Consider the following 19,037-nt stretch of genomic DNA (forward strand, 5'->3'; position numbering starts at 1 on the left):
TGACTATTAAAAAAAAAAAAATTTTTTTAACTTTTGGTCTTCATACTCTTTGAATTCTTTAAGATATATTTCTTTTTCATTTGATTCTATAATATATAAAATAACAATAATTATTTCGTAGAATTTGAATTAAAAATTTTAAAATATTTCACAACTTAGATGAAATTTAAAAACATTGATTATTTTAAAATATAGTTAAGACATTATATATGTTAGTGTTAAATAACTTTTAAAAAGTACTAAATATAAATCCAAAAATAGTTTAATTTTGACTTCATCAAATTAATTCTTAATATATCAAATATATTTTTATAAGCAAAGAAATATACTCAAAAAATTAGTTAGTGCTCAAGATACAAGGAAGTTAACCAAAAGTGCAAAGTGTTTGATAAAATTAATCAATTAATTTATAATATATATATATATATATATATATATATATATATTCAATTTCTTTGAATGTTTGATTATTATTCTATATTTTATAAAATTGAGGTAGCATATTTTTTTCTCTCGAAGCATGACTTAGATAAATAATTAATTCATACGTATTAAATTTTTTTTATTAATCTAATCCAATATATATATATATATATCATCAACCATTTGTTTTTGTTAAATTTTTATATATTTTTTCATATATTATAAATAAGTTGCATTTTATCCGAATGTTGTATGGAATTTTAAATTTATAACTATAAAGTGAATTCAAATGCTTATGTTGCTTTTTATTTAATGTTATAAAATTTAGAACTTGTTTCTTTTATAGTTAAAAGATTAAATTATCACATTTTTAAAAATAAAATGCACTTTTTCATCAAAATTATATTTTAAAACAATATTTATAAACCGTTTGTTTTATAGTTAAAGATTAAATTCTCACATTTTGAAAATAAAATACACATTTTAATTAAAATAATATAATTTAAATTAATTGATACACATTTGAAAAATATTTAGCAATTTAAATTAATTTTATTTAACTTTAAACTAAACGCTATAATATTACCATTAAGTTGTATAATACAACCATTGTTATAATATTTGGAGCATTATAGAAATGTTTTAAATAAATATAAGTAATTTAGAAAATAAAAATAATATATGGTATTCACAAGATTGATTGAAAAATTGGACACAAAACCCTTATAGGGTTTGCTTCCGTCGTGATTGCTTAAGTTGGAGACTTGGAGCTATTTTCCCTTGTTTGGCACTTCAATATGGCATGGTTGCAAAGCAGCATTAACAGAGGCTTGATTTCTGTGTCAACCCAAACACCATTTTCAACTTGTTTCTCCAGATTCTTCTCCAAATCATCACCATATGTGGGTACGCCTCTTACCCATTCCACGTGTTTTTCTTCTCCGTTTGATCGAAAGGAAAATTGGGTTGTGATTCTGAATTGGGTTGGGTGAGAAATTTGAAAACTTTACGAGTTTAAAGAAGTGAAGCATTCTGCTTCGGTAGGCATCGTTTGGTTGCTGATAAATTGGAATAACAAATATAAAAAATGGGAAGGAAAATGTTATCATTTTTTATTTATTTTTATTTTTTTAATATAATTTGTTTCGACCCTTTTTTTAAAAAAACAATTATTGTTTTTGTTTGGTTCCTTAAACTATGAGCTACATCTAATTTTTTTGAATAATGGCTTGTTTTGGGCTGTTGATGTGGAAATCTTAGATGTGGGAAGGAAGAGTGTGAGAAAAATGAAAAAGTAAGGAATAATAACAATATAAGGATCAAAAAAACTTAATTGAACCTTTTCTGTCAGAATCTTTTGGCAAAGAAAGCTCAAGAGAGTAAAGTATTGAGTTTCATTTTCTTTTTAATCTAATCTATGCCTGGAAATGGTTGCAAATGCGATTCTTGCATATAATGAGTGCTCACTGTCATTACAAGAAATAAAAAAAATGTTCAGTATTTTTATAACTTTGGACGAATTCTTGTTGTTCTTGCCATCTTCTTGTTAGAAAAGGGGGAAAAAAAAAAAACCGAAACTTCATACAAGCTTCTAATGACTGAATCAAGTTTTCCAATATCTCAAAATGTTTCTTTTCCTTCCTTATTGTAGTCAGAAACTAAGATAATGTTTCTTTCCCTCTTTCTCTTTAACAATGTAGAATTAGTTTATAATCTTTTTTCTGTTGCTGCAGTGAAGGTTGGAATACCAGAGTTTCTTAATGGAATAGGCAAAGGGGTTGAATCCCATGTTGCTAAACTTGAGTCTGAAATTGGTGATTTTCAGAATCTTCTTGTCACTCGTACCCTGAAGCTCAAGAAGCTTGGTATTCCTTGCAAACATGTAATCTCTCGATATCTTTACTTTTCCTTTATTTGGTATAAAAGCACAGTCACACATATGGAATTCATTTATATTTACAAAAAAAGTTATCAATTATGGTTCACATGTCTTATGTTTGCAGATTTTATGTTTCTGTTCACATAGAATTACTGTAAACATCTGTTGATTGTCTGCATTGTTAACATTTCACCGGAGCTTGTCTTGCTAGTAGCTTTTATATGTCATTTCCCGATTGCCACTTCTAGTGTGATAACATAGACCCAGTCCACCGGTTAGCATGATATTGTCCGCTTTAGGGGTTAACCCCTCACGGTTTTGTTTCTCCCAGATATGACACACTAGGAAAAGGCCTCATGCTAGAAGAAAGGACGCCACAACTATTTAAAGACTGATAAGTCACTCCCTCCAACCGATGTGGGACTCATCATCCCCTCCCTCTTCGAGAGAGTCCGCCACAGACGCACTGATAAGGCACTTAAGCCGCCACAGATACGCCGATAAGGTCCACCGGCTTTGGCCTAGGCTCTGATACCAATTGATAACAACCACAAACTGTGTCGCCGAATTAAACGATCTTGAATTAGATTTCACACAATAAAAACGAAATTATTATGGAACAAATAGGAATTGAAATAAGAAGAAAATTAATAAAAAGTGAAAATAGAATAGAGATGGAAAATGGCACCACAATCGCAAGATTGATAAGCCAAAAAACGATCGCCACAAGAGTCTTAGCCTCTTGATAAGATCAAAGAAAATTGGCTCACTTAAGAACCTAGAGTCACACGCTCTCACAAGAGTATTTAATCTCAAATTGTATTCAAAACTAATTAAAAGTGTGTATATAAGAGCTTATATATCCCTAATGCTTGTAAACTAATACTAAAGCAAACCCTAATGGGCTTCTTGTACCAACAAGCCTAAATTCAAATAAACTAAATAAAATAACAAGATTTCATCCTAAATAAAAATTCAAAATAAGTAATGACCAATATTAAAATAAATAAACTAAACATAATAATTAAATCCTAATAAAACTCGTTAGAGTTCATATCCTCTAAGCATATGTAATTGACCATCTTGGACTTTTCTAACTCCAAATTAAGTTCTCTTTCAATTAGAACAGCAACAATCTTTTCTAAGTCTTCATTTATTCTTTTTACCCTTGTGCTTATCATTGGTCCTTAAAGTCCTTCTAATATCTTCAAGTCTTTATCTTCAATGGATCTTCCTTGATTTTCATCATAGTGTGACATTTTGATGTTAGTCTTAGGAATCACCTAGCAACCTGGAAACTTTACCTTTATTTTATATTTTTTTTAACTTTAAGCTTTATTAAATAAAGTGATGGCCTTTTTAATATAATAGCATAATTTAATTCCAACATGTTCAACCCCCTCAGATGTTTTGGAAAATAAATAATCAATAGAGGAAGGAAATTTTGTTCAACATTACCAACAGTAGGAGTAAAAGTAGGAAATGTTTGAAGAAATGATGCTTGGTGAGGGTGATTAAACTTAAAACCTAGAAGGTTATAATTATATCATTGCTTTTAACATAAAACTAAATTTTGTAGACATTGATGATATATTTGAATGGAGGCTTTGAAAGGAAAGTGGAGGAAAGTTTCCCCCCTCTAGATTGTGGGTGTTATAAACTATTTAAAAATAAATGAGGATGATTGGAAGGTTACATGATAATCTTTCATTTAATTCCTTTCATTTTAAAAAATTCTCAAATTAAGACTGGCTACAGTTCACTCAAAATAAGAAATTAATCTGGCCCTTCCTTTCCTTTTGAAACACCTTCATCTATCATACCCTATAAAAGATTTGTTTTTCGGGGAGGGGTGATTTGTAAGGAAAACAACAAAGATTTCCTTGATTATCAAATTAATCAGGATTTATTTTTTACACTTGTTCTTGTTACAAGTCGTCATCACTATCTTTTCTCTAATAGATTTTGTTTTTTATTATCTTTCATTTGCCTGTTAAATACTATCAACATACGTTGGCCAAAATGTAGAATGAGCCTTAGGAAAGAAAATCTCACAGGTTTACTGATGGCAGAGTATCTACAGTTTCTGCCAAGTCCAAGCATACCTAATAATACAATTTAGGCCAGTAAACAATGGAATTTGGATCTTTATTTTGACTTTTGAGCCATCTTGGATTGTCATAAATCAGCCATTAAATGAGTGCAAAATAAGTTAAATAAGTTGTGTAAAAAGTAGCATATGTCCATCAGTTGGATGTTGTAGCAATTATCAGTTTGGTTTTGGACAAAAGTCAGCAAATGTCCATGGGTTTTATATATCAATGTTTATTTGAGTTCATCCAAATTTTAGTTTGTTCAATCAGCTTTGCAAAAGCTAATAGTAATTTATATAACACCATGAAAGGAAGGAATAGAAGACAAAAGTAGAAAGCGCTGATAAGGCAGAAACTTGTATTTGTTTTTGCAAGTCATGGATGGTATAGATTCATCAATGTAAATATCAATTTATTTTGTTGTAATTTCTGTTCTTTCTTTTATGTTACAAGTCATTATTAGATATTAGTATAATGGATTATAAATAAAACGAAATGTCAAGGAGAAACAAATATACAACAGAACAAAATTTTAAAATATAATAGTAAACACTTGGATGCTGATATGAAATTCTTGTTTCATTCATTTCATTGTTGACTTACAGGCAAGTAAATTGGTCTTGTGCTGTAATGTAAAAAACTTTTATTATTCATGGTGTTACCGCTCTAACTGGTTTTGTATGGTTTCAAAAGCATGAATGTACTAGATTGAATGTTGGGTCTAAACCAATGGGACCCCCATTAAAAACATACCAAAGAAAGAGGGGCAGAATAGGGAAGTCAATTCAGAAAACCGTTAGGCAAGATGCTAACAATCTAACAGACGAGCGGACGTGGCAAGGGGAGGAAGGGAGAGATTGTGTGGAGTGAGAGGGAATATATGGGGGTCGCACAATTGAGAAGGGGGGGATTTTTATCTGGGTGGTTATTGGAAGGATAGCTGAGGCTATAGGAGTTCGCATTCTGTTTTTTGTATTGCTGTTTGTTCTTGTAATTCCAGGGTCTTCCCTGTGTTTTGTTCTGTTATTTCAATATAAATCTCAGTTCCTATCATTGAACTAAGAAAATTTGACCAACATAATATATATTTTAATTAATAGTTTTTGGATGTGTTATAAATTTACCCCATTAGCTTGCAACCAGAAAACTAGCTTCAGTAAGCTGTTATAACACCTAGTAAAGTATTATATGGTTTGTAAAGTTTTGGTAGCACCTTTCTGTAGAAAAGGTGGTAGAGTCTCACTGTAGGTGGTTTGGACATGTGTAGAGATTCGTACATGCCCTAGTAATGATTTAGAGGTCAATTATTTGTCTATAGACATGATTTAAGACAACATGATGGTGTCATTGATCCATGTAGCTCACTCCACCTAATGGAAAAAGGCTTAGTTATTGTTGTTGCTATTTGTTTTGTGCTTGCGTGTATGTGGAAGTGAGAGATAATGGAGTATGTTATTGACCCCTAAAGTACCTGGAAGTGAAAGGTGATTTCCTGTTTTGATCATTCTTTGCAACTTGCAATGTCGTAAATCCAAAATTATTTGAACTGTTGATAGACAATAAAGTGCAAAGTGGATTTTGTTTTTTCTTTGGAATGTATCCATTATGATAGTTCTACTACCCTAGTATAAGATGGCAAATAATTGATTACTCCACATGCACACACTAACATTTATAATCTTCCATGCAGAGAAAGTTGATACTGAAGCACACTCACAAGTATAGGCTAGGATTGTGGAGGCCACGTGTTGAATCCATCACATCCTGAGTAGGTTTCTGAAAGGTCTATTGTTGTGAGATCCAGCACTAGATGTTTAACTGCTTCAATATTTTTGAATGAAAGTATCAAATTATTGTCTCCAAATGTAGCCTTTCTTTTTTAATCTCATATAACTCAAACTAAGCTCAGGTCATTTAAAGAGAGCTAACTCATCTTTATGGGCAACATTCCTTTTCCTTATGCGAGGCCTTGGTGTTTTACTTGTCCTACACTAACTGCAATAAAGTTGTACTACTTGAGTATGTTTGGATTAGATTATTTTGGATGATTATTTGTAAAATGCTTAAAAAGACCCAATTCAATCTTGTTTGGTAATTTTTAAAAGATCAGCTTATAATTTTTTACTAATTTGCTTTATAAAAGGAAACAACTTATTTCAGATGAGCAAAATTTTGAAGCTCTTGGTTGAAAGCAATTAGTTTATTGTTTAATTAACTTTTTATTTTCTCATTTTGTCCTTAATAACTAACTCTTATCCTCTCTTTTTTTTTTTTGTAATTTCACTTTAGAAATAGTGATTATTTTATTCAATTTAAATAAAATAAATTATTTTAAAATTAATTCTCAATATTATTAAAACACAACTTATTTTGAGTAATCGATGATCGAAACAATTTACTTTTTCAGCTCTTTTAAACATAGTGATTTGTAAGCAGTATTTGGCCCTCAACGATAATTTAATCTTGGCTTTAGAAGTGTTTATACATTTAATTACGTTTACTTTCACTAGTGAACTGTCCGGCATTAGTAAAAATGATCAGCAACTTGTTTATAAGTTCTAGTTAAACACGCTCTTAGGAATAAACTTGACTTTGATTCGTTGTTACCAAACGAAATAAAAAAACCAACGTTTGCTTCATGTTTTCCTCAAGCAAACGTTTTAAGACTTTGATAAATAAATTATATATTTTGACACGTACAAAAGATATTTTAGTTAGTTGTTAGAAATTAATTTTTTAAGAAATGTATTATTGAAATAAATATAATTTCATTAACAATCAATAATATACCCAGAATGTAATTATCCATTAATTGTACTGATCTTCTAAATATACATAATTATATTACTAAAGTCTAAATTATATAAATATACTTTTACACTATATATATATATATATATATATATATATATATATATATATGGCAAGATTTTCTTACGCCAGGAAAAGAATTTTTAAAATTACACATATATAAGATCTTTATATATATATACCCTGGATTCATCCTTCGATGTAAGTATCATGATCAATAAAGCTATGTTTGTTTTTATAGAAGGTAATCGAAAATGAGAAAATGAAAAATTTTAGCAGTTGTTTGATTTAAAATTCAGCCTTTTAAAACGGTGTTAGCATTAAAAAGTAAAAGGGCATGGTGGAAAAGTAGCCTCTTCATTTGGGTGAAGTCATGCATTCAATGGATCTCTTGTGCACACGCATTCAGCATGTTGATCCTGAACCTTGCTTTCCTTTTTGGAAATGAAATGTGATGTGGCTTTTTACTTGATAGCCCATGATTTGTCATGTTGTGCAATTGCATCATAGTTTTTATTGATATTATATTATTATATCCTTGAGTACTTTCTTCTATAAAAGTGCTTTTACTTTATTCTCTTGAAACCAAAACACTTCTTCTATTCTTCACTTTTATAATATAATTCCAAATTTTACCAAAATTCACTCTAAAAATTGATTCCCTTAAAATCAACTCTACCAAGATCTCAAGGAAATAAACTCCCACTTGTCAATTACAATTCACATATTTTGTATTTGCAGATTTCGTATTGATAATTGCAAGAAACAGCCATGACGCAAGTCTCAAACAGAAAAGTAAATTTAGTTTATCAAATACTAGCATCATACTCTTTTAAAGCATATTTTTATTGTTAATTAAAATTTATTTAAATTATATGCGTGGCACTTCTAAGTTAACGATTATCACTTATACTTTATACTTTTGTAATTTCCTATAAATTTCAATCAATTACAAAAATTGTTAGAGAATGAATTTCTAGCACTTCTATTGTATGGAAAACATTCAGAATTAAAATATTCAACAAAAACAACTCTCTTTCAACCCATTAATATAGGCTCACAAAGGTAAGAAAAAGTTTAACACGATATCAATGGCCTTGAAGATGCGTATCTGTTGTGTTCTGCAGAATCCTTAGACTTCTACACCAGCCCAGCAAAACTCTCCATAAGAAGATGGATACTAGGCATCAAAGCCAGGTGGAAAAGAAGGAAAGCAAAACAATGAACAAAGTTTATAGTGCTTCCATGTTCAAAATTAGTGCAAGTGCTTGTTTGGACCTCACTTAATTTGGCAAATTGTTGGTTTATTTATTTATTTGCAGCTTCCTCGTAAAGCTTTTAAATAAAACTAAATATTTTCCAAAAACAGGATTATTTCCCAAAATTAAGCTGCACTCGAATAAAAAAGTCACATGTTCATGGTGGCAAACTGCACTATAAAACATCAATATAAATAAACTTTTCATTTGCTATATCATTTTTCTCAACACTATCTCTACAGACCACACTATTTCTCCATAACTGGATTTTCCCCTAATACGTACCAACATATATTAATTTAGTTTAATACAATATTGCATTTCAGAAATGCAAACAAGACCTACCTTACCTAGTTTCAGCTTTTCTGGTAGTCACCATGCAATAACTTACTGCCTAATAGGAGCCTCAGTACACACAGATAATTCATTATACAAAAAGGCAACCCTTCCACCTGACTCATATTTCCTGATACTGTTTCCAAGCAAAGCTAAAGCTTATGAACATCAAACCTTTGCAGCAATATGTACCCTTTAGTTAGTTAATTGTAAATATAGAACAAACTCTCCTACCTGATCAATACAACACCAGTTGCAGTAGCAGTGAGCAATGCAGTGATGATGCAATTCTGGACATGTCCCCAATAAATCAAGAACACGGTGAACAAGAAAACTTCATCACAGGTCATGTGTCAGAATCAGAATGAGGCAGAATTTATTCTTCTAAGCTGATATTTTTGTTCAGGCAATGTATCGGGCGGTAACTTTTCTTCAAACTCCTATTAAAGGGGGAAAGTACTATATGAAATCAGGAATTTTGCGACTGTGCACAAATATCAAATTTTCAACATAAAACCGTGCATCAATCATCGGCCTGGCTAAGGTATTATACAATGAGCTTGTCATAAAATCAACATCAGAACACAGCAAGACTAATTTAAAAAAAGGCATATTTTTAGGGACTATTTACTTATTTAAGCCTTCAAAATTTAGCATGAAACACCATGAATTTCATACTTAAAATAATAGTTAAATATCGATCAACTTTCGATATTAGTTCCAATAATATCTTCTTGTACAAAAGCATCACCGGCTTGACTTCTCAAAACTCCAATAATTTTCAAATTACACCAAATTCCTTCTTTAAAACTATATTATATTAACTGGTTTGAGAGTTGCGCATAATAAGATAGAACAAGCAGCTTGTATGCAAATATAATCCCTACTCCCAAATAAATCTATATTCAATAGAAGCTTATACCAAATCACCCTAGTTTATTAGCAGCTTATTTCGACTTGTCCTAGTTTATTAGTAGAAGGGAAGGAAACAATTACAAATTTTAAAATAAAAGTGCATTGTAACCAGGTGAAAAGGTTGTTTCCCAAAAAATGTGTCTATTCTCATTGAATATGCAAAATTGTCAAAGGAAGCTAAGAGAGATGTTAGTATGCAAACTTATTTTCCACCCAAATGCAAATTATAACAGGAAGATATGTGCCAAAATTTACATTCAAGCACAGTAAATTTACTATTCTCTTTGCTGCCCTACTAAGTCCAAAATATTCAGACCAATAAGCAATAGGCACCAAATTACGACAACAATTGAACCTTATTTCATTAGATGAGATTGATTATCAGATCCATCTTCCATCTCCCAGATACATTCATTCTAAACCTTATCTTTTTTTTTTGTCAACTCATCTGCCTTAGCATTATGTTCATCTTTTGGACTCCACTTGGATGCGAGGTGTAATAGAGAGAGGGCAGAAATAAAAGGAAAAGAAATAGAAAGATAAGCAATAGGGTAAAAAGGAGTTGATATTTGGATAAGTTAAAATAAGAATGAAAGAAAAGATAAAAGATTCTTTCTACTTGTTAGGATGAGTAAAAAAGTGAAAAGAAATAATTAATTTATATTAAAAATATTTATAAAAGTTTAAATTAATCTAAATTTTTTAATATATATTATTTCTTAATAAAAAATTATTTTTTATTTCTATATTTTTTAATATATTAAAATTTAAAAATAAAAATAAAAAAAATAGAAAGTTGAAAAATGGAGTGAAAATAGAGTAAAAAATATTTGATATTTGAATAAGTTGAAATAAGAGAAAAAATGACAAAATTCTTCCCGCTTGTTTAAGTGAATAGAAAAGAGAGTAAAAAATAATAATTGAATTGCATTAAAAATAATTATAAAAAAGAAAAATTAAGCTAATTTTTTAACATTTTAATAATAATATTCTACTTGATAAAAAACTATTTTTATTTTTTATATTAATTTAATATTTCTTAAAAATTAAAAAAGAAAAAAGAAAAAGGTTCCTCTCTCCTGCCAACCCCCCCCCCCTCCCCTGCTATTTATTTCTTCTCAAAATGGAAGGATTTTTTTTTTCATGGTAGGGCCCACCAAAAAAAATCCCTCTCCCCTGTTGCCTTCCCCATTCAAATACAGAACTTTTCTTTACTTTCCTTCCCTTTCCCCATTCTTTCTCTCCATCCAAACAAATTGTTGCTCTCATTGGCACTTCATTGCTTAGCATTCATCATTGGACTTATAGCTACAACAACTTTTTTCTTTGATAGGAACTTTGTAATAAGAAATTGCACATAAAACATTTCTTCATTGCACAATTTCATCCACCTTGCTTGAATCCAATGAGCGACATCCCTACCAATTTCCCTATCACTTTGTAAAATGGAAAATACAATATAGCATACCACCCAACTGTTGCTAATTTGTGCCTCAATACACTTGCATTTCATATGCTCCATCTTATTCCTACTACCAACAAATATAAAGAAAAAGTCAAACAATTCTTATACAGTCATCAGTTTTCTCCATATGTTATTCTGCCACCTTATGATTAACTGATCCGGAGGGCATTTGGAAAGCTTTTATGATGCTTATTGGGGTTTATGAAACTGGCTTATAGCTCCTATAAGCTCCTTTTAAGTCATCACAACACGAATCTTGGTGAAGCTTGTTATGAATAGCTATAATAGACTTATTAGGATTAGGGTTTATGTTAGTATTATAATAACAGACTTGGTTCGTTAGGATTACATATGTATCTTTATAAATATACGGATTTCTACATATTGTAGAGTATCTATCTAATTCCAGCACACTAATCTGTCTCTCTCTATGCGCTCTCTCTCTCTCTCTCTTAATTCTACAAAGCATATAAAAAACAGGCTCTTTTAAACTTATTTCTATTTCACAGTCAAATTTCTGATAGAAGTTTATTAAATAAACACTTAATTAAGCTATTTACATAAAACAAACCGTAACTCTCCCCCATTTTCAATTTCATTTTGAAGTGATAATATATGTCAAAGTAACAACTTCGAGTTCAAAGCATAAGGGACTTAATCCCAAGCAATAACAACAACAATAAAGTCTGGATCACAGACATCAGTGAACTTAGTCAAAAACTAAATTTTTAAAAATCTGATTAATTAAAAGATCTCTTTTAATAACTTTATATAAAATTCTTTTGGATCTCCTTCAACTCTTTTCTACTGAACTAAAAGTCATGCAATTCACTCTCCTCATTAGTGCCTCCATAGGTCTTCTCTATACGTGACTAAAAGTCTTCAGTTATCTTTTCCAATATAAATGTTACTTCAATATTCTGCATATACTATCATTTCTTATCCTATCTTTTTTCATGCAACCACTCATCCACCTTAACATATTTATTTCTGTCACTCTCACTTTCTTTTGTGTTGTTCCTTTAAGGCTCAGCATTTACTACTACATAAGATAACTAGTCGTATTGCAATACAATAAAACTTTTTTTTAAGATTGATAAGTACTTTAGGGTCACAAATAATTCCTGATATTTTTCTCCACTTTAACCACTCAACTTTATTTTGTGAATACCATCTTCATTATTTCCTATCATTTTGTAGAATCGATCATAAGTATCTAAATCTAAAAACTTATGATATAAAATCATCTCTAATTTTAACTTTTAACACATGATCCTCATCTTATTTTTTTCTAAACTTACAATGCAAATATTCCATTTTAACTTCTGCCCAAGGAAAAACCTTAGATTCTAAAGTCTCCTTCCATAACACCAGTTTAGCATTAACATCTTGTGAATTCTTAACCAATATTATGTCATCTACAAAGAACATAAACTTAGGGATAATCTTTTGTATGTCAATTATAGGATCAAAGCGAAGCCTTGATGTAAACTTATCCCTATTGACATACCTAATTATCCCCTCATACATATCTTGTATAGCCTTTCATAACACTTCTCTTGGTACCCCAATGATATAATTTTTCAAAGTCAATAAAAATCATATGTAAGTCTTTTTCTTTGTAACGATACACCTAACCACAAGGAAATATAATGAAAATATCCAAATAACAGGAGGCAAATGATGACCATGAGTTAGAACACAGGAGTTTTCCATTTTTTACTAAGGGAAGGCAATTGGAACATCTTGAAGCCTTCAAGAACAGGGTTCTGCTAGTCAAACTGTCAGATTACATACAAAGAATTTTTTAATGTGAATGTGCTCTTTTGAAATATTTTGGACTAAAAAAGATCATTTGATTATATAAGGTTGGTTGTTGTTGTTGTTGTAAAAAGATAATTTGATAATAACATTGAATCTGATCTGATTACAAATTGAATGTTCAAAAAATGTATTTCTAGCCATTAATCATACTAACATTGTTGAAAAAAGAAAACAAAATCTATTTATATACATTAGAAATGTAATTAAAAAATTATGATAAACAATGAGAATAGTTGGGTATTCTATCATTACATGACATCTCTAACAATATACAATATCATTTGATCAGGAGAAAGACTAGAAAGAAAACACACAAACTAAAGATGATAAGATACATTTGAAGCTCTGTTGTAACAAAATATAGTACTTGCTATATTACTGAAAGAAAAACTGCAATATATCCAAATTCCCAACTGGATGACTAATATAATCAACTAGGTCTAAGCACTATCCTAGAGGTATTGTGAATCATCATAGCAATCTCTGGGGTCAAATTATTAATTTTATAGAAGTTATTCATTCAAGGGATAGCTAGGAATGAATGATAAGCATTTGGAGAACACAAATCATTAATAGAACATGCAACCTCAAGTCTCGGATAAATATGACCACCACCAGTAAAGACAAACATGCCCAGGTTATAGAGAAATTAGTCCCACACAGACTATTAGTGAAGATGGTAACATAAAACTTAATACAAGAGAATTTTTTTGACATATACTAAACAAGTGAACAGTCACGTATTTCAATACTATACCAAAATCAATCTGGCAATAAGCAGAAAGGGAATTTTTGTATATACAGGAGGTACAAGATACAAATGTCTTTTTTCAACCTTGAACACTATGGTTTATATTTTATAGTCAATATTTTGCCATGAAGAGTTTCATGTTTCTGTTTTTCCCTGTGGTAGGAAGTTAACAAACTTACATAGCATGGTATTAAATGCCTAAAAGTACCATTTCACTCTCAACCTAAGGTGGTTCCTATTTGTTGAAATGAAAGAGACATTAATATTCATAAATAAATGATGGAATATCACTTTAGTACTTATTCATATCTCAAATGTCATTCCACTCAGTTAAAATATAAGAATTTCAATAAATATGGGGAATTGAAAGTTTTCACTTCCACTGGAATCAGAAAGTCACTACATGACAATCAACTAGTTTTAGTCACAAAACACATTAAATTTATAGCACAACCTAAACTTCTATAATTAAGAAAGGGAAATCAATATAAAAAATACATAAGTAAATAGATTTTCTTACCAAAGAAAATAGATAAACAACTGAAAAAACAAAAACATGAATTGAGGTCAGTACCTTCTCTTTCTTGAGCTTTACATTTTCTTCTTCTAAACGGGAAACCTTGTTGACCAGTTCATTATGGTAAGCCTGCACCATAAAACACTGATGAGTGACAAAAAGAAAATTCCCAACTGGTAAAAGAAAAAAACAACCAAAAAATCAATTCACCAAAGCATATTAGCTTTATGAAGTATATGAAGGCTAAACCTGTTTTCGAGCTCGGGACCGGGCAGCAGATTCCCTGTTCTTGATTTTCCTTCTCAATCTCCTTTCCAGAGTTTTCTCATATGCATCAGGAGCATCCCTTTTCCGGCCCGGTCTCGAGTCGGATAAACTGCCAATTGAAGGGGAGGATGACAGGCCTATTTTCTGTTGAAAACCTTGAGGCACAGGGGAATCCATTGTGTCCAACCCTGCAGCTGGACTGATAGAAGCTTCAGCAAAAAGCCCTGCTTGCACCAAGAAATCCTCTAAGGTGGTTTCACCAAGAGTCATTTCTCTATCCTGACTTTTCACATCCTCTCCATACCTTTTCTTCTGTCCTTGCTGAATTTCCCTCCACACATCGTCCACCGTCTTCCCACTCAACGCGCGGGCCAACGTAAGGCTGGCCTGCCGTTGAAGGGAAGACGACGACGACATGTTCTCGCTTTCCACACTGCCAATCACAGACTTGCTTGCTTCAGCAGTCCACACATTTTGAAGAAGCTCATCAAGGTTCATACTCCCCAATGGCTTCCCCATATCTCCTAATTGACTATTAACCTCATCAAGAGTGAGACTATACCATGAACCTTGCCTAGACAAAGAAGAAGGCTGTAAATGAGACTGTTGCCCATTACCTTGAGAACCCATCGTTTGAATCCCCATTCAAACCAAAACCTGAAAGTCATAACCACACAGCAACAATCAAATCCAAAAATCATCAACCATTGCATATGGATCCCTATTACTCACACCCCCATAATCACAAACATCACTCTAAAGCCTTTCCCTAAACAAATTTTCAAACTTCTCAAAATCCCAACTCTGTTTAGCTCAGAACACAAAAAACATCATCATCACAAAAGATTTGAGGTTTCAGCACAAAGAACCCATCAAAATTGAATCTTGAAGGTTGAGAAATGATGATCAACCAACCCCAGTTCATCAAAACCATCACACAGGATCAAAGAGCAAAAAAGGGCATCATCAAAAAGGGATTTTTACCTGAAAATGGAAAAAGGGAAGAGGATCTCAAACAAGAGAGAGAGGCTATGATATCGGGGTTGGAAAGTGCAGAAAGAAAAACATGATTGGTGGGGTGAATCAAAGTGAAAATGGGAACAATTTGAGAAGAAAACGGAAAAGGAAAAAAGGGTAGTTGGTGTAAACTTTGTGTTGTGTTTTGTGAGTGTGATTCGCAATTTTGTGGAAAATGATGGCAAGTGGCACACTTTGATAGGGTCATAAGGGCTTCTCATTGGGGAACCATCCTAGTCTTTGCTTCTCTCCGCTGTTTCTGTTTATTCTTTTATTACATAGTTGCCTTAAATTCAAATAAAATATATTAAAAATATGTTCTTATTGTGATATGATGAAAGAGGATAGTATTTAATTATAAATTTAGTTTTTATATTTGATATATTTTTTATTTAAATTTCACATAAAAATATTTATCTTTAAATTCTTATATCATAAATTATTTATGGATCAATATTTGTTGTTTAGGAAAATTAAAATAATGTTAGATTTGATTCATATATTGGACATTTTTTTTAATTTTTACATTTACACTTTATCTTTTAATTTTCTGTAAAAATTTAAATTTTATTTTTCACACGTTGCATATTCTTTTTTTATTTTATCATTATATAAAAATATAAATATTTTTGAATTTGGACTAAATTATCAGTTAATTAGCTTTTAATTATTATGAAAATAAATAATTATAAATTTAGATTTATTTAATAATAGAATAAGCTATAATTAGGTAACAATTCAAATAAATTTGAACACTCAAGGTGAACTAAAATTAACAACAATATTTCCTTCTAAAATTACGTTAGATTTACTTTTGTTTTCAAGAAACAAAAGCAGAAGATATATTTAAATTTTAGCATTCATATATAACGACAAAAAAGAATAACATATTAATTGGCAACAAGCTCAGACTAGAGTAGTCTTTTGTGTTTGTCAACATGCTCTTAGATGAAAACGAACGAATCTTCACGAAGTCAAGTCTACACAGTCACGTAACATAGATATCATGTTTGTATAAAACTTTATATATATATATATATATATATATATATATAGAGAGAGAGAGAGAGAGAGAGAGTTTTTAATCATAAAATATGTTACTTTAAACTCACTTTTTAGTAAATTTAATTTTATAAAATCAAATTTATTCAAATTTAAGTTTGTAAATGCTCACTCAAACACATATTTAAAGATTTTAATCTAATCAAGTAAAATTAGTATAAACTGTAAAAAAAAAAAAAAAAAAGAATGAGTTCAATTTGTTATAGAATTTTGCTTGCAGAGGTTTATTATATAGTCTCTCCTTATTTAAATTTTAAATTTTTGAGTGCATTGTCTTTGTTAAGCTTAATTTTATATTTATATTTAATAAGATGTAATTGTTTTAAGATATAAATTGATTTATGGACTAGATTAATTGATCATGTAACATTCAAATTAGCATTTTTTTATTATTTGGGATGTTGAGCTATAATTAATGTTGGGCTTTTAAGTTTAAGTTTGATTTTTTTTTAAATTAATAAGTTAAGTGTCGGATATTTTATTTGTAAATTGATATAAATCAATTTTTGTTATAATTTTAATTTAATTACATATTAATTTAATACGAAAATATTGAATTATGTTGTTTAGTCCATATTATAAATAATTATTATTATTAAGCTTATTTGTGTGAACACCAAAATTTTGATTTAAAAATTTTTTATTTTAAAAAAATTGAAATTTTAATATTATAAAAGGAGAATAGAAACAAAGGGTTTTAAGAAAAAAAATAAAATTTTTCTTAATAAAATAAGAAAAATTTAGAATTAATTTCAAAAAAAATAAAATATTACAAATAATTAAACTCCTAAACCAATGTTACTTTATACATAAATTATTATTTTTTCATATTTTTAGCATTTTATGAAAATCCTAAAATAAAAGGGGAGAGGAACCATGAAAGAGAGGTTCAAGAATTTGAAGGAGGAGGAGATTTTTCTAAAAAATATATATATAAAAAAAGAGCTAGTGGAAAGGAGGAAGAACAAAGAGCTTCAAAAGTCCAAGTAAGTTTTATCATGTATTTTTTTAAAATAAATTTGCTTCTTGACGCATTCCTACTAGGAGCATATTACACATCCATTTAACCACATATTTTCATTTTCTTCTTTTTTAAAAAAAAAATCACCTTCAAGCATCAAGATTCATCACCTCTTCACTTAACATTTTTTTCTTTTCCTTAATCCATCATCGTCTCTAAACACAAAACTTACCATGAAAACTTCTCCCCTACTCTTCCTCCTCTTCTGCTTCTCACACTAAGTTCCACCACCTCTCCACACATTCTTCCATCTATCATCATTCACAAACACAAAACTTACCGTAGAAGTATCTTCCTTACCTTTTCTCATTTCTCTTCCTTTTTCTCACACTAACCTCCACCATCCAAAATCGTGACTCCATTAACCTCACTTCCACCCTTTCATAACTTTTTTTTATTTTTCTTGGAGAAAAGCACACCCTTAACCCTAAAGTCCTTCCCTCTCAAATTTGAAAATTTTAAATTTTAGAGCATTTTACCTTTTTTTATTTTTTATTATTTTTTTGTCTGAATTTTTTTATTTATTTTTATTTTTACTTTTTTTATTATTTAGCTCAACATACAATTTCTTGTTTTAGTTTTATTTATTTATTCATCATCATTATTATTTATTATTATGATAATTATTAATTTATTTAATGAATGAGTTCTTATTATTATTATTTTTTATGTTAGCATAGTTTAAATTATTTTATTTTATTTATTTATTTTAATTCTCTTGATACCATTTACTTTACAATATTATATTTGAGTTATTTTTTTTTAATTTATCTCATTCTAACATTAACAATAAATTATTTTATTTTTTTTTATATTTCATTGTTTATATCCTAATTATCATGTTGGTTTTTTACTTTTTAGGATTGTTATCTTTTATTTTATTTATTATATATTTGTAGAATATTAATGCAATTTAATTTTATATTTATGATTACTTTATCTTATATTGTGAATAATAAATTACTTAATTTTTTGTATAAATAATTAATAAATAATAATATAATTAGATCAATTTATAATACTAATTATAGCTTATCTATCGTCATGTATTATAAATTGATAAAGTTTATATATACTTACGTTACCAAGACTTTATGCAATATTAATTTATCATATATTATCATTAATTAATTAGTTAACCATCTTAATAATAAATCAAGATATATTCCTTTTCTAATTACTAACTTACGAATCAATCAACTAATTTAAATCTAAATTATTTTATTAATAAAATAATTTATAATGCAAATGTGTAACGACTCTACTTTTATGTGTTATAAATTGTCAAAAATCTATTTGTACCAATTTTACCTTAGGTTTTATATAATATAAATCTATCAAATGAAATTTTTAATCTTTTTATTAAATGAGTATCTTTCTTAATCAATTCAAATAAA

The 19,037-nt window shown here is 29.3% G+C and overlaps 2 protein-coding genes across 4 annotated transcripts; one reads left to right on the top strand and one right to left on the bottom strand.

The window, feature by feature from the left end:
• The first annotated feature begins 1,132 nt into the window (after positions 1-1,132).
• LOC113856295 lies at positions 1,133-6,494 on the top strand. The gene is made up of 3 exons (XM_027488054.1): positions 1,133-1,329; positions 2,157-2,305; positions 6,086-6,494. The coding sequence occupies exons 1-3, from the start codon at positions 1,221-1,223 to the stop codon at positions 6,161-6,163; spliced, it is 336 nt and encodes a 111-aa protein (XP_027343855.1). The 5' UTR covers positions 1,133-1,220; the 3' UTR covers positions 6,164-6,494.
• A 2,250-nt stretch (positions 6,495-8,744) lies between these two features.
• Positions 8,745-15,780, bottom strand: LOC113855176 (bZIP transcription factor TRAB1-like). Of its 3 annotated transcripts, none has more exons than XM_027486693.1 (5): positions 15,525-15,780; positions 14,845-15,197; positions 14,523-14,739; positions 14,331-14,402; positions 8,745-9,241 (listed from the first exon to the last, which is right to left on the bottom strand). In XM_027486693.1, the coding sequence occupies exons 2-5, from the start codon at positions 15,183-15,185 to the stop codon at positions 9,161-9,163; spliced, it is 711 nt and encodes a 236-aa protein (XP_027342494.1). In that variant the 5' UTR covers positions 15,186-15,197; positions 15,525-15,780; the 3' UTR covers positions 8,745-9,160. The 3 variants fall into 3 exon arrangements, with proteins under 3 accessions (XP_027342494.1, XP_027342492.1, XP_027342493.1); XM_027486692.1 differs by adding an exon at positions 13,936-13,991 and having other exon boundaries at positions 9,170-9,241; positions 14,523-15,197; XM_027486691.1 differs by having other exon boundaries at positions 14,523-15,197.
• Between the last annotated feature and the right edge of the window lie 3,257 nt (positions 15,781-19,037).

Source organism: Abrus precatorius, unplaced genomic scaffold, assembly GCF_003935025.1.
Source record: "Abrus precatorius isolate BTA unplaced genomic scaffold, Abrus_2018 Scaffold11, whole genome shotgun sequence".
Lineage (NCBI taxonomy): Eukaryota > Viridiplantae > Streptophyta > Magnoliopsida > Fabales > Fabaceae > Abrus > Abrus precatorius.

Bases quoted from the DNA above. Each gene is read 5' to 3' on its own strand.
- LOC113855176 (XM_027486691.1), bottom strand. From the start codon at position 15,185: ATGGGGATTCAAACGATGGGTTCTCAAGGTAATGGGCAACAGTCTCAT. The intron at 14,403-14,522 runs GTTTAGCCTTCA...TTTATGGTGCAG, and splicing joins GGTCCCGAGCTCGAAAACAG to GCTTACCATAATGAACTGGT. The intron at 9,242-14,330 runs GTACTGACCTCA...CCCCTTTAATAG, and splicing joins TAAAGCTCAAGAAAGAGAAG to GAGTTTGAAGAAAAGTTACC.
- LOC113856295 (XM_027488054.1), top strand. From the start codon at position 1,221: ATGGCATGGTTGCAAAGCAGCATTAACAGAGGCTTGATTTCTGTGTCA. The intron at 1,330-2,156 runs GTACGCCTCTTA...CTGTTGCTGCAG, and splicing joins CAAATCATCACCATATGTGG to TGAAGGTTGGAATACCAGAG. The intron at 2,306-6,085 runs GTAATCTCTCGA...TCTTCCATGCAG, and splicing joins TTGGTATTCCTTGCAAACAT to AGAAAGTTGATACTGAAGCA.